The 16066-nt window shown below is 39.2% G+C and overlaps 1 protein-coding gene across 1 annotated transcript in view; it reads right to left on the reverse strand.

The window, feature by feature from the left end:
* The window catches only part of LOC121595650 (neural-cadherin-like), a 126268-nt gene extending 111439 nt beyond the window's left edge, over nucleotides 1-14829 (reverse strand). Inside the window, exons 1-2 of the mRNA XM_041919776.1 lie at nucleotides 14826-14829; nucleotides 7864-7938 (exon numbers count right to left, since the gene is read on the reverse strand). Of these exons, the coding sequence (XP_041775710.1) occupies nucleotides 7864-7938; nucleotides 14826-14829 (79 nt within the window). The remainder of the gene's footprint in view (nucleotides 1-7863; nucleotides 7939-14825) is intronic.
* Between the last annotated feature and the right edge of the window lie 1237 nt (nucleotides 14830-16066).

Consider the following 16066-nt stretch of genomic DNA (forward strand, 5'->3'; position numbering starts at 1 on the left):
CACAAAGAGGAAAAGGAGCGTGAACATATTGAGACATTTGGAAAAGGTAACATTCCAATCTGGATCGCATTCCTTACTGAGAGCCACCTGGGGGTACTAAACATGCTCATGCCACATGAATAATTAATTGTTTGTAGGAAATTGATCCGGTTTTGATTCGGCCCTAGGAAAATGTCACACAAAACCCATAGCTGGTATGATGCGATATTGGAAGAAGAAGCTATCCATCGTAATTGAATCTAGAATTATTTTATTCATATCCCTTTTTCCATATTACTAAATCGAGCACGCAGGAAGAGTTTGTCGTAAAAGCTTATTTTACGCCATAATTGAACACTAATCCAATGCAATCCATTTACCGGTACTCGTTCGGTAACGTATAATGGCGTGTATTTATATTTTTTTTGCGGTTGTTCGAGTAGAATCACGGAAAAAAAAGGTTTTCACTCAAGCACGTTTTTGCAGCTGCTTTATTGGTAATTCACTTATTTTATTGTCCAAGACCAAGTATATCGCACCAAAACGAAGCGCTCAAAAAAGGCTTGCTTCCTATCCCCCTTTTTTGATTCAACTCCCCGATGACGCGTTAGTTTTTTGGCGCTTTCCCCTCTTCTTTCGGGTTACCTGATGGTAATCATCGCTTTCAGCCGCCGCGCACGTTTCTTCTTCTCAATGCCTCGGCAGTGATGCCATCATGCCCCAGTCCCTGCCATCCTATATGAGAGCAGTGGTGCCATCACTCCCGAGCCCGTCAAACATTTTTGTAACGATGGCAGTGGTGCCAACAGCGGTCCTTTAAATGCTTACAATAAGTTGGTAGGCACATGCAAGCCACAAGCAAACAGCAAACCCATGAGAGCTGTGCGATTTATCAAAGTTTAATCAAATTTTTTCATACTTTATGACTCGCTGGCGCAAAACAGTTAGAACGGTAAAAACGTTGTGAATTTCCGATGGCTTTATTTGCTAATGGAGAATGCAATTTATGTTCCGAGAAAAACTACTTTTCCTCTCCGATATTCACTTAAAGCTTAGAAGGAAATGAAACAGTGCATACATAATCTTGTATCTTGTATCTAAATATTTCTTGTAAATTAAACTTTATTAATAAAACTATGTTATTTTACTTGCTAACAGTTATTTATGTTACATCCAAACAATTCATTGGTAACTTGAAGGTTTCAAAACAACAAAAACTCTAGAAAATACTGAGTACGCCGGATTGAAACTTAACAGCGACAGTTTCATATTTTATAACATCAGACTAGAGTTGACTGCGTCCAATTAATGGTTTACGACGCCAAATTCACATTTGAAGAAAACCGATTACTACTCTACAATAATTGGCTATGAAAACGCTTTAATGTTGTGCTATTACGTGATTATGCGTGCCACCAATGGGGTTTGAACCATGTAAATGGCAGTACTTTTTTAACCTCGTATCTCGTCATCACATGAAACAAACGTGAAGATTACTGTGAAGAAAGCATCCGTTACAAACAGGCAAAAATATCTTTAACTTGGTACAAACAACCCATCACGATCAGCGTAAAGGCTAAGAATTGCGATGTTTTTGTGCTGCCAAAAACAACAAAGGGGCCGTCCATAAATTACGTAACGCTGAAATTGGGAATTTTCGACCCCCTCCCCCCAATCGTAACAAAACGTAACGTTGGAGGATACCCCCCTTCCAAAATTACGTAACGCATGATCGAACACCACCCCCCCCCCCCCCTTAATTTGGTTTTGCATCAACTAATACAAACTTGCACTTGCACTTGCCTATCTTTCGCTACCACTACTTTCAACACTCGACCCCTTGGCCAGCGGCTCCTCGGAATCAACGCATCAGAAATCAACGTATTCCCTAGCTTCACAAACTGACCTGCAGAACCTCGCGCGACCGTCAAAAAGCGTTTTGAATTTTTTTCCTGCCAGCCAGGACCCTCGGTACATGGCTTTGAAAACGAAGCCATACTAGTCTCTACTGGCTCAAGACTAACTCCTTTTTCTCTATCTCGCCAGCCTATCTTTGGCACTACCGCACCAGGCCCGTACACTATCCAGCCGAGCCTAGTTTTGGCTGCTATTGGTTCGCCTATTCGTCCTTCGACAATGTTCTGCTCCCGTCCCAGATGGCAGTTGTCCAAACCGATCAGTAGCCTTGGTCGTACGTGATCGTACGAAGTAAGCGGCAGACCTCGAAGATGATCGTATCTGCTTAGCAAATCCGTAACGCACAAGGATTGCGCAGGAAGCGCAAGGCTCGCGACTGTATGTGCTTTACTGATCTGAAACGTTTTCCCGCCTTATACCTGCAGCGATACCTGCAGCGACACCTGCATAGAGTCTGGCTCTTCTCGTCGAGTACCGCCCGTCCATTTAAGACACAAGGGTCGATGTTGCCCTTCCAGTCCAAGCTCGTGAACGAGATCGTGTTCGACAAACGTCGCGGACGATCCGTCGTCAAGGAATGCGAACGTTTGAATCACACTATTTTTTCCGGATGATCGAGGCAGCCGAATTTTCCAACTAATCCTGATTGACAGTACCGCACGACTGTTGTTTACCAACAATAATATACAGGTCGATGCGTTTTGCGTAGAATGACATGTAACTGTTTGAATTTTGTTGACGGTAAGATTGAAAACTACAGTCTTTACCTGAGACACAGGGCTCTTAAACCTGTATTATAGGGTGGATTTTTTCATGGCAATTTTCTGTCAAACCTCTGTTTTGGTATTTTATAAATGTCAAGTTCGTATTCCCTATCAAAAGATATAAAGAAATAAAAGTGCAAAACTTAGCCAGGTGGGCGATCATTTGTCAGTGACCAGTGATAGGATTGTATTACGTTACGTAACAGAATGTGAACCCCCCCTCTCCCCTATGTAACAAACCGTAACGCTACAGGGAACCCCCTCCCCCCCTTTGAGCGTTACGTAATTTATGGACGCCCCCAAAGATCAAAGCTTCGTCAGGCTGAAAGGCAAATAATCGCCACCACAAACCACTGAACAGATGCCCAAAGCCATGCACCGGTAGAAGGCCCGTTCGGGAAATATATCCAGCGATCTCCACAGCCCATGAAAGCATCTTTAAGCGCCTGCTGTAGGCCTGCAAGCTTGGCGCCTGCTCCTGCCAAAACTGTCACTCTCAATTTCATTAGGAAAATTTTACGCTAATTGCATCTGCACCAAAAGTGTATTTGTGAGGAGGGTTGAATTCAACACCGGCAAACGTGATTAGCCCGTCCTAGTGATCTTTGGCAACGTATGACAGTGGTCGCTACCACCATCTCTTTCCTCTTACAAAGTGATCAAAGTTAGCCAAAAAAACGAACGCAACACCAGCAACAGCTCCGTTTTGGATAGTTTTGTTTTTTGTGTGTATCTATCCATGAATATTAGTATGCATGTTGTGGGTTAAATATGATCGTACTAAGATATTCCATTCTTCCACTCACTTACCCCATTTTCGAAGTCAAACGGAAGATGTCATTGGAGAATTCCGCAGCTCATATGTTTCCAATTGATGGATGGAAAAAAGCAAAGCTTGGTAAGTTGGGATAATTGCTTAAATTAAAACTTCTTCCTTTTTTATCCCAGCTAACTTCCAGCGATGATCAGTTTGTGGTGATCGTTTTACAACACTTTGTATAGGAAGTTCCCCTTTCCTAACGAATGCGATGGTGTTATAAGATGGTCAAGATCTGTTAAGAATGTTGCTTTGCCTATGGTTTACATATTCACAACGAATGAGAAGAAAGAAATCATAACAAATAATTTAAAAAAAAGATACAAAATCCTCATCCTCAAAGATGTTTGAGATGTTTTCACTTTTTTAAGGTAATACATTTACTCCGTGACCCTCGGGTGACCTTTGCACTCCTAAAACGTCGATCCGCACTTGCTTGCTTGATGAGGGTATCGGATGGACAAGGTTTTCCCACTACCCTACCAGGAACAAAGGTACTCCAATACATATGATGGGGGTTTGTGAAAGTAGAGCCAACGGCAGGCCTAATGGCTTCTTGAAAGCGTGCACAACGAGGGTTGATTTTCTCTGCATTGGCTTTGTGAGGACGAAAGGTGAAATTTGTACCCAAAGATTTGTGATAAAATATGACGCGTACACAAATGCAAAAAATTAGCAACACCCCTGGCAATCAATCACACAGAAAATTGAGGTCGTAGCAAAAATGCATAAATGTGACGAACCTCCCTGTATGAATTCATGTGCTACATATGATAAGCATGTTTTCTTTGTTTGCTTGTGTTTAATTCATGTTTTGCTATGTTTTGCTAAAATATCATCGTGTCAAAAGCCGCCAATCGACCGGTAGGCAGCCGTCTGTGCTCAATCCATTACTCAGAACGCCTTGAGCGACCAGGCGTCTCCATCGTGGCGATGAAGCTTTCACCATGAGTTGATAACTTCGCTCGCATGTTAATGCTTATCAGCTTGGAATCAAAAGCTTCTTGGTTGATAAAGGAGGATGGCAGAATGGGGAATGTCGCTGATTGACTACAGCTGATTCAACGCTTGTGTTTGAGTTTGGTGGCGTGAATGGGAGGCTGAGCTTCATTGGAATTTAGTTGATAAGCTTATTTATGTGTTTATATCACAGTAGAAAGATCAATCCTTGAAAACATACGGTTTGATCAAAATTTAAAAATATATATATTGGCTTCTTCACGGAAGTTTCTTTTGTTGTGTACTTAACACGATTGGGCCAGGAAATTGGCAGCAAGTAAGTTAATCGAATGCTTGTTCCACTCACTCGAGGAACAAGATGACTAATAATAAATTTTAACCCGAATCATTCTGTCCTCATCTTTCATCTCTTATTTTGCAACCTTTCATCAATAACTTATTTTGCAACGCTTGATGAGCCATATGACCATTGAAAAAGTTATTATTCACGATTTTTGCCCCGGGAACGTTGCGGTCTGTTATGTCTGCAAGTAGCTTTATCAAGATGAAAGCACTCCAGTCACGAAGCGGGAAACGTTGCTGGTTCCACCCGGCCCATTGATTTTCTTCTGTTAAATGGCATCCCAAAACGAGTTGCTTCGGTTGCAGTTCATTCAACATTAACACTTCTCAACGGAAACTGGTTCTGTTTTTGCTCGCTCGTTCCTTCTAACCTCGTGATACCAACACGCAGCAGCAGCAACAACACACTACACAATCCTTTTGTTAACGAGCGGCGGCAGAAGTCTGACTGTGGGAATATTTTGTATTAACTTGCCATTCTTTCTCACCGTCTTGCATTGGCTGCTAGAATGAGTGACTGTAGTTGGATGATTAATTATCTTTCCAGGGGTTGTGAAAACGTCCCGGTCAAATCACAGAAACTGAACCGTACAGTGCGTGTTTGTGAATGTGTGTGGTCTCTTACGCTGCTGACAAATAGGGCTGAAACGATGACAACCAAATTTTCGGTAAGCCTGTAGCTACTGGTGCTTTGCGATAACAATGATTGCTATCCGGTCCCAATCAATCCAACATGTGACCGTTTCCACGATGTGACCCTCGTAACGCGTCATCTGTGCCCAGACACAGCTGCATTGTTATGCGGAGGTAGTGGATTTTATTACCAGCTCGTTTTTGGTTCGAATATTTAACCAAATTTGTTGCCAATTAACACAAACACTTGCACCGATAAATGTCGTGTTTTCTGGAATGTGTTTTACTCTACACTTAAGTTTCTCAACTGTCTTGTTTTAACTCTATCCTCCTACGGGTTTGATGGCGCACACATGCCACGAATAAACCATGAAGCGTCAAAAATATGTCACAGCACGCCAAGTATAGGGTTCAAAACATTGCTTTTCTTTTTTGCGCAAGTTAAAGTACGCAATGGAAAAATACACAGAAAGTTTTCCTATCTAAGCAACCCTTTCCATCATCCAACACCACCCAAAACCCCTACGAAGCGAAGAAAGTACAGAAACGTCGAAAATATCCACTTTCCAAGAAGTAATCTTTCGGTTGTCGTCTGTAGTTGCTCGAGGAGGAAGATGGAACCGATGGAAGCTTACAACCCTTTACCCTGTCCAGACGATGTGCTGCAAGAGAATCGTGAAAACTTCCTAGCCCTCATGTACCCCTTGGATTGGCGAGAGTTGGCTAGAGCTGCCGTTTCAATCATGCTACGCAAATGGCCGCGTGGTGGCGATAGTGGTCCATCGCAGGAGGGGGCTGGTAAGTTTTACGGGCTAGCGTTATTATAGGAAGATCGAAGCTGTACGCGACAACTGTATGTTTAGGTTTTTCTTCAAAACAATGTACAATCTCTTTAGTGCCTCGAAGCATTTCCCTGTCCCTGCAATCATAAGCTCCGAGCGATTAGGTGGAACTACCATATGTGTGTGTGAGAATGTGTGCCGTAAGCATTGGGACAATTGAAGACTCATGTGACGGATGGTAGATTTACAAATTCGTTCGAAAAATAGTCATTCGGACGGAACAGAGCAATAACAGTGAAAGGACATAGACAAGTCATCATACATAGACATAGACATAGACATAGACATAGACATAGACATAGACATAGACATAGACATAGACATTGGATCAAAATGGATCTGTACAGTTGTCTTCTTGTTGTGAATGTTACAAGAAAAAAAAATGCAACACTCGATTAACTGAAAATGGAAATGCAAGAGCGCCGTCGTCGAATGGCAAATGGCAGCGATACTTGGAATGGATCGAGATTATCAAGATAACTGAACAGTGAGATGGACCGCCGGAACACATATGCTGCTTGCTTTTATTGTTACCCGTCATTTCCAAGTCCATTAAGCTTGTCCGGAGAATCTTCTCATTCAATCGGAACATCGTTTTATGGTTCGTTACAGCACTGCAAAACTGCTGACCGTTGTGGTTGAAACCGAAGAGTGTATAATGCTTTTAAATCATACAACTGATAAAGTATTAGGCTTTTTTAAAACTAACACACAATGGGCTTCATAATTTCTATTCTAGTTTTTGTTCATAAAAGGCAATAAAAATTAAAGGATAGTTTTGAAAGTTCAATAAACGAATTCAAACGTGTTAAAACTAGTGATTGCTGGAAAAAAATGCACACAAATGTATTTTTACTACGGGCTAGATTTAAGACATAAACCAAGAGTTTTTCAATATGAAATAGGAGATAGTTCTGTAATTATATGGAGTACATGAACAGTCGTGGAAAAGATCAGTTGGTGATTGTTGCTTTTCAGATGGACAGTGATAGACAACAATATTAATATTGGATTCAATAGAGTTTACTTACAAAAATCTTTCAATATCATGAGATACTTTAAGTGCGGACAATTTTGTTATAAAAGCACAATTCAAACTAATGGTGCTTGATATGGCCATTTTTCAATTTCAGCGACAATAAGTAAAATTTCAATCATATTTAGTGCAGTGTACCTTTCACCAACTTCTGTCCTTTTGTCATGGACATATATAAAAGCATTCCTCCTGGATATGAACTAGAGCAAATCGAAAGCATGGAGCAAACTAGAAAAAGATTCCACATTCAGCTTATTGATAATCAAACACCCAAATAGAATCTGTTTGCAATTGAAAAGGGCCTATGTGCTTGATAATAAAACTGGTACAGTAATACTAGATACAAGTGCCATTTTTATTTGCAGATAAAAGTAAAAAAAATGAATGGATAAATGATTGGTCATGACCAATGATTCTTGGTCAGAAACATAAAACAACTTTTGATTTCCAAAATTTAAAAAAAAATCTCATACTTTTAGAGAGCTCATTTGTGAATAGCAAATCTAAAAGATCATGCATTTAATACTATAGGCAAATCGATATTTTCACTCTACTAGTGCGTCCTGTCCTTACCTAAATAAGTGCTGTTCGTCAGAACCCAAAATATTTGCAGCGGATCCACGATAAGGCCGATTAGTTGCAGTATCACTAGTCAAATCCACAACTCGTAGTCACTGCACATGCTTTGCGTGGCGTACCACTGCTATTTCTTTCTCTCGCTTGCGTAGCACACTCACACAAACAGCTTTTTTTAATATATATTTTTTCACTATTTCACTTTTTTTCACTTTTTTCATTTATCTTTATTTGTAATTTTTTATAACTTTCATATATTTTGCATCCATTAAAAAACACTACCTTCCACTTCTGCTAACTCTCTGGAACACCGTTTCGGCAGCAGCGTGGAATACTTGAGATCACGCATACTCAGAAATATCACGCAGGAGAACTTATCAAGTGCAATCACACTTCACGTTCAATGGGAATCTGAAAAAAATGGAAAGGAAATCAACATCAATTAAGATGTGCACTCTAAAGCAACCGCTCATTAGTATTGAAAACACTTTGCAGCACAAACACACAGACTTTTTGCACCTTTTTTACACCTCCAGAGTAAAACTTTTTCGTGAGCCGTAGGGGAATGTGTGAGAATAATAGAGCCCACTATCCTAGTGCGTCCCGTTACCCTGTTGGAAGGCAAAGAACAACTTTTATTTGTTCTACACATACATACACAATCGATCCAATGCAGTATGGTATGCAGTAAGAACCGAAAGCTAATTCATAACGGGTAAAAATTACAATGCGCATCATCATCACCACACAAACACTGAGACACTAAATGCTTTATTTCCCAATTTTGGCGAGGAATACAGTTATAATTGAATATTTTTTTCCGATTCTTCCCTTTCCCATCAATACAGTAGGAATATGAGCACAACACAACTACACCGACCTCCTTATCACCTTGGTACGTCTACTGTTTGCACATACATTTACCACCATGGCACCTCAACAAACACACAAACCACAAACACACTAACGTTAACGTCGATGCACTGCGGTAAAATTATTTGGTGAATTTTGCGGGTTCCCGATAATCTGCTTTCTGGTGGCGGATTGCTTTCCGCACGTACTCTGCCTACTTGTTTACCACGCCGCAAAAAAAACTACGCTTTGAGCGCGCAGATCATTGCTAGTCGTTTTTTGGTCGCGCTAGAATGTTGCCGTCGTGAAGACTGTGTATTTTGAAACCGCATCCAAAGGTTGAGGCGCTTTGGGCGCTTTTCTCAAGAGGTCATTTGTTTCCGTACCACAAATTCACGGTAAAGCACCACCGGGTTTGGAGGTTTGTAATAAACATTTACGCTATCATGGGTTACAGCTGACTTTGTAGACATATTAATCCAAAAACACTAGGACAAGAAAACCTTCGTGGTAGGTGGAAACTTAGCACACTTACTCAATGATTTACATACAAATATAAAAAAGGTGAAGATTTGACACTTTCTAACTTTTTCCACCCTTTTTTACTACTCCAGATAATCACTCATCACTGAGCGTTGCCAGTGCACCTTGACATTGGTGGATTTTTTTTGTGCTGCGGTTATCCAACACACTTTTCGTTCGCGGCAGAAAGACGAACTTGTTGTGAAGTGTTGTGCTCCACTTGTGCCACGAAACGCAGACTCGGAGAAAGGTTTGTGCTGTAGTTGCGAGGATGATGTTTCGGCGCCTTTATTTTGTATGTGTGTATAAGAAGGCTTTCCTTTTCAATCTACACACCAGCCGCCCTGAAGGCATGAAGTGATACACTTCTACGAAACGTTGAAGCCATATTTTGCTTTTGCTTTCTCCACTGTACACGTTAGAGCTTTAAATCCTTCAAACATGAAGTGTGGGTGCATACTTCTTTCGCTTTTGCTTGATACACACACACACACACACACATCGAAACAAACTTTTCCACACGCACTTAGTGGCCAAGGCTGTTTTCTTTCCCTTGGTGTAATGATTTTACTAACTTCTTTCAGCATGTGGTAGTGCAGTGTTTAAACCATGTGAAATAATTTGATGAAAAACGGAAGCTGTTAACAATAAATGACACCGGTATGTACTACCATTATTAACCGGTATCAGCTATCAAACTATTCGAAAACCACTCAAACTTCATGAAATAACAAAACTGAATCTCACTTTTTTAGGAAAGAAGCTTTAAAGCATCCACACTCTCACGGAATAGAGTCGCACCTTATCACTATCATTGAGAATGTCGTAAGTATACAACAATGAATGCTCTGTTATGTTTACGATTCAAATAACATCGTAAAGTCGATCCCTTTAGATAAAGTATAGCCTAAAACCACTGCGGTCCTGACTGCGGTCAAAGACAAACTAACGGGTAGTAACAACCACCAGACCAAAACCCAAATGACAAAGTTCATTTCATTCCGTCGTGTTGGTAGATTCAACGCAACGTTCAATCGTATGAATGAACAAAGTCCGATATGGCAGCTGAAAAAGCTCCGAACTGGAATGGTGGGAAAGTTTTTCGTGCTTTACTCGTAAGTGTTTATTTTTCACTTCGGCTATTGTTTCTCCATTTTCGATGGCGCAGGCGCATGTTGAATTTCCCCTAATGTTTTGGTTGATGCACCCGATGGTACAATACACACCTTTTTTCCTGCCACGTGGCGAATACATTTCGTGTTGGGGAAGGGCGAGCTTTTCCGTTTTCGATTTTGCATCGTCGTATCGTTGTGAGATGATCGTCCATCCCATGACAGCAATATTTATCATCTGGAAGAGCAATTCGGTGACCACAAAAAACAACAACAACCACAGTCTGATGCTGGTCCATTCATTGCCATAAAGAGAACGAAATAGGGGGATTTACAGCACTACAAAAAAAAACATAACTGATATAATTTGCAGTCGAACGTTTTAACACAGAATGCACACGTTGACAAAATCAAGGAGATAGACGAGGATTGCATTGTGTTGTGTTTATTAGTAAAGAGTTCGAGAGAGCCCAGTTTCTGGATTGAATATGCCATGCAGCAATATATTTTATTACTAGTTCAATCATAATCAAAAAAATATTTCATTTTTCAATCAAAAGAAAAAATTGATGATTTATTTGTAACGGAAGTTATGAAAAGTGACATAGATCAACCTACTCTTTTTTTCAAATATGAGCTTTCCTGTCCCTGTTCCTGACCTCTGAATCTATGGTTAAGAACAGTAGTACACAACTATAAGGCTGCACTTGTTAATCGAGTTCTATTAAGCGCAATGATTAGAAAATTCCAATTCTGTAATTAATTATGAGATAACAAGTGTTTAGAGAACAATCGTCATGAAACTCACAACAAAATAATAAGAAAAACAAACCTTATTTCTTGCTATAATTCTTCATTATAATAAAAGAAAATATGTATAAATGTTTAATGTTGATTTAGTTTTTAGATTTACAATCAATACATTTTGTTGCAAAATTTAAAGACTTTTTGATTGGTTTGAATGATTTTTATCGTTTTCTTTATTGAACTCATAAATTCAATTGATTTCTTCCTGAAAATGGCATTTTATTTCATTTTGCTACATTTTTTGTTGCAACCATTTTCTGATCGGGCTTAGGTAAAATGTTAAAAATACACACTATTGTACATTATTTTTCCCAACAGAATATCTCGGCCACGGATGCCAGACCGCAAAGAAAAACAACTGACATACAACAACAAAAATGTGAAAACGAATTCAGGCATACAAACAAAGCTCCTCAATAGTTGCTTAAGGTAGCTGTAGTGGTTTTTATATTTCCTAATGCTGGTCCCTACTTCCCGTGAACCTTTGCTAGCCTGATTGCAACCATCAGCTCGGTTTCGGTCCATTAGCCAACAAAGCTCTACAGATTTGCTCTTCATGCCACACAGATGAGTGCCATATTGATGCTTCAAAGGTCACTGAACCAGACAGAGTAAGAAACAATCTTGACTTTGAAGTAGTTTGATGTAACAGAACTGTAAATATTAAAGATAGAAACATGTTTTGAATGTAGCTTGGAAGAATTTCCTAATTTAGTTTTGAAAAATGTTTCCATTTTTATTCTTTAATGTGTTTAATGTGTTCAACCTTCTGCAAACCCTTCTTTTGATTATTAATTTTTATACCAATTGTTCAAAACCATTACTTGTGCTACTTGAAATCGCCCGAAAAATTCAAAACACATAGAAGCCATTATTGCACTACATTAAATACCATGAGCACTTTCTGATCCAATTTACAGGCAGAAAAATTGATTAATTTTTTGAAGTATCAATCGACAGTTGTTCAATTACATTTCATTGGCCTTTGAATTGTCGACAATCTTCGGTTAACCAGCACTGTCACTCTATGTTAATTTAATGCCTTCTGGTTTATCTGGAAACATAGGAGATGGTACAGTGAAGAGTGCCGGTATAAAAGGATGTTTAATTTGAGCAGTCATAAGGATTTTTTATAAGACATCATTGACATTGAACGAGGAAAGCTTCTGTGTACCGTGAAACATCATTGAACTAGCGAGCAGAAGTTTTGAATGATACTCATAAACCGACTGGGGTCGTCCCCGTTTCGATGTTAGATTTTGTGGAAGGTCGTACAAATAGGATCAATGATTTCGATTGACAGGTCGTACCAGTAAAAGGAAGATGCATGGCAATAAAAAAGGCACATGGATTTATTCCAAGTCCGGTAAAAACATTTTCTAACAGTACTGCTTGCAATACCGAAACGAAACGTATGCTCATTGTATGGGACGAACCATTCTTTGAAATTATTGAAGAGTTTTACGAGGTTGGTGGGCAAACCGCTCGGTGATTTAAATATAGGATGGTATGCATAAAATGTGTTTTTTATCGTTCACTTTACAATCCAGCATAATTCACTTATTCGTCAGAGGTGCTAACATGCCCATCTGTTATATTAATATTTGCAGAAATGGATAACTGGTAAGTGTTTCCCTTGAAAGCAAATAAATAAATCCTCAACGGAGCGCAACTAATAATCAATGTGTAGGAATGACATTGTACATATTTTCTCAAACAGCATTTTAAATTGGTTTCTGTAAGTTTTTGATAACCACCCTAAGCTTAATTTTAACATTGGGCTATATTTGGTCACTATTACTAAAACTTGCACTGAGTGAAAAATTTAAAATGCTAATCGTATTATAAAAGGAAAAAAACAATTTTCAAACCAGTATCACAACTGTCAGAGCAGCCTTTGGCCCCCATACTTGCATCAGTGGACGCCAGTATCCTGCAAAATTAACCATAATAGGCGCACGGGCAAGTAAACGAATGACCGTAATGAGCAAAGCAAAATTGAACTTAATTTAAATCAGGAAAAGGAAATTTATACCCTCACAAACCATTGTGACTGGTGGCAGGTTTTGAAAAAAGTTTGTGGAGCCTTGGGATGAATGCTAATAAGTGGAGAACGTGCAGCACATTCAACAGCTTTAACAGAAAGCCAAATGGCAGTTGGTAAGAAACAATTTAATCAGAAAAAGTTCAATAGGAAAGGCGCCCACATTTTCTTAAGTTATCTTTTGTGGATTTATGTGTAGATGTGTGTGTGTGTGTGTTTTGTGTTTTGTTCATTCGTAGTTGGTAGTATTGTTGGGTAAATAATAAGTTTGTCTTAGAAGAGAGTTGATGTGACAAGATGAAAACTTATCACATTTTGTGCTATTTTTTAAGAAATTGATTTCGCCGCATTCAGAACAAAGAACGTTACATGGTTTTATTATTAATACACATACGGCATCAGCACAATATTCCGAGCGAAAAAATTCGATCAATCTGGCTGTCATTTTGGTGTCATTTGATACTCATTTCGCCACCAAGGTGTTCATTTTACTGGTCTTTTTGAAAACTGGTAAACCATGACACTCACGAGCTAAATGAACTATGCTTAAAAAATTCGATCGTTCCGCTTTGTATGGGGAAAAATCCGCGATGCATTGAGCAGCGGAAATTATCGAATATCAGAAAAATGCCATAAATCAAGTTTGATGTTTTGTAAAAACGTTATGCAAAAGCAAGTCGGTAAATGTGTTGGTTGTTTTTCAATATTTTGGGTGATAAAAAATATTTTAATAAATATAAAAAATGGTTTCCCTACACTAAATACTGAAAAAATAGTTACATACTATTTAGTAGGTAATAGTTTACCTACTGAAAGAAATAGTTACACTGTCAGTCTTGCGTGAAAGCCCATCGAATTTTTTCGATCAAAAACTGGTGCTGAGGCCGACGGTCTTATGGATTCTAGTTATTTATTGGAGTGAAAAATTGAACGATCGCATTCAATTACTGGGAAACTTACACCTTTTATATGCAATTATTGGGACTGACCACAGAGCTTAAATCGATTGAAAAATGATGAATATAATCAAAACGCTCTAAGCTTTCGTCGAATTTCAGCGATGTCTGACATTCTGCTTCCAATAGCTAGTTACATACTTTCCCAGTATGACGGAATGATTTATAAACCCTTCACACCCTTCTCTTGTTATCAAACACAACCTACAAACAAACAAACAACCGACACTTTGGTTCTGTTTGCCCAGTAGCTCAAATCGTTCAGTTATTTTCACATTCTTCTGGGACTGCCGGGGAACATTTTCAACCGAACTGTGTGATGAAGCGGAAGTGTGGTGGCAAGAATTGTTTGAGAAATCAATTAAACCTTTCTCTTTTTGCTTTCATCGCGGGGTCCACGTGGTTGGTCCTGGGAGGGAATGGAAACTGATTATCAATTTTTCAATCAGCAAATCTACCAGCACAAGGCTGAACGAAGGACGAGTGCTGAAGGGTGCCAGCCTGTTGTTCTGACCCAACCTATGTTTTGAAGGAATGTCTGTCTCAGTGGCATGATTGCGATTTTTATAGTTTTGTTTTACTACTACGGGCGGAAACAGGCGGCCAAGGAATTGCGGAAAGGAAGAAATGGAATGGGGGTAGAGTGATTTTATTTAATTTTCTCACCCATGATGCTAGTACTCTCTAGCTCGTGATCCCCAAAACAACCCGAACACAATCTCCTGCTTGCTTCTTTTCTTGCTAATCGATTTTAGCACCATCATATTGTATATCCCTCATACAGCAATAAGTTGTCAGTCTCTTCCCGCAAGCATCATTGAACCAGACAGTGTTATTTGTTATCTTTATTAGCTATTTGTGTAAGGATCGAACATGAAGCGGCTGTTTTAGAAGAGGATAGAGCCATTTTCTTAGCCGTTCACTCTCTTCAGCAACGCTGAGGGACATGGCTGTTTCGATCTCCGTTTCGATTTTGATAATATTCCCAACAGTCCGCTGTCTAAAATGTCATGTTCCATTAAACTTAATAAGCCAAACGATTTGCTAATTATGCAATTCAAGTAATCCTGAGTGCAAGTGGAGTGTTTTCGTCTTTTCTACATCCAATTTTCCACTTGCAGCTTTCAACGAGTAAAAATGCGAATTTCGCATACTGACAGGACTGAGCCGTGCCGGTTCGAAATTCCACTTCATGAAACCGACGCCAGCAACGGCAGAGCGTATTGAGGAATATGAGACAAGGCGCCATTTGTTTATGTCGGATAAGATTTAACTGCGGAAAACGATGGTTGGCAATTTCCTTAACGTCCAGTAATTGAAATCCCCAAATCGAAGACTAGTTCAGCCCGATACGGCTGATATCATAGCCCGTGAGTTAATTGGATCAGTTACCGTTTGTTCCCTGTTGTGTTGGCTGCAAAATGTTACTGCGATAGTCATTCAATTTACATCAGTAAAGTAGTTTTGACAAGGAAGATGAGTTTTCTAGTTTTTGTTTATGTTTTAAGTTCACACTCTCAACATTTTTTGATTATATGTATCCTAATCCAATGATTAACTTAGGTTTGCATCAATATATGCTTTTCAGGTTTCATAGTTGTTGAAGACCAAATATAACAATAATTAATCAGAAACCTCAGATACCTAATCAGCACGTAATCGCTTAATACAGCGCCTACCACAACTATATGGACAGTCATTAATCGCAATTTGCGGAAAATCTATTAGAGATAGATAAAAACAGTGAATGTATGAGTTGTGCAGAATACTATTTTACATCTTTGTGTATTGTTTTCGATTTTTTTTTATCTCGTTTTTACACGACTTATGACGAAAAAGCAAATTTATGGTCGTACCATAACTATAAAGACACTTCGAAAAACAAGTTTTATGTGTAAACTTACGCA

The sequence above is a fragment of the Anopheles merus genome, chromosome 3R, assembly GCF_017562075.2.
Source record: "Anopheles merus strain MAF chromosome 3R, AmerM5.1, whole genome shotgun sequence".
Lineage (NCBI taxonomy): Eukaryota > Metazoa > Arthropoda > Insecta > Diptera > Culicidae > Anopheles > Anopheles merus.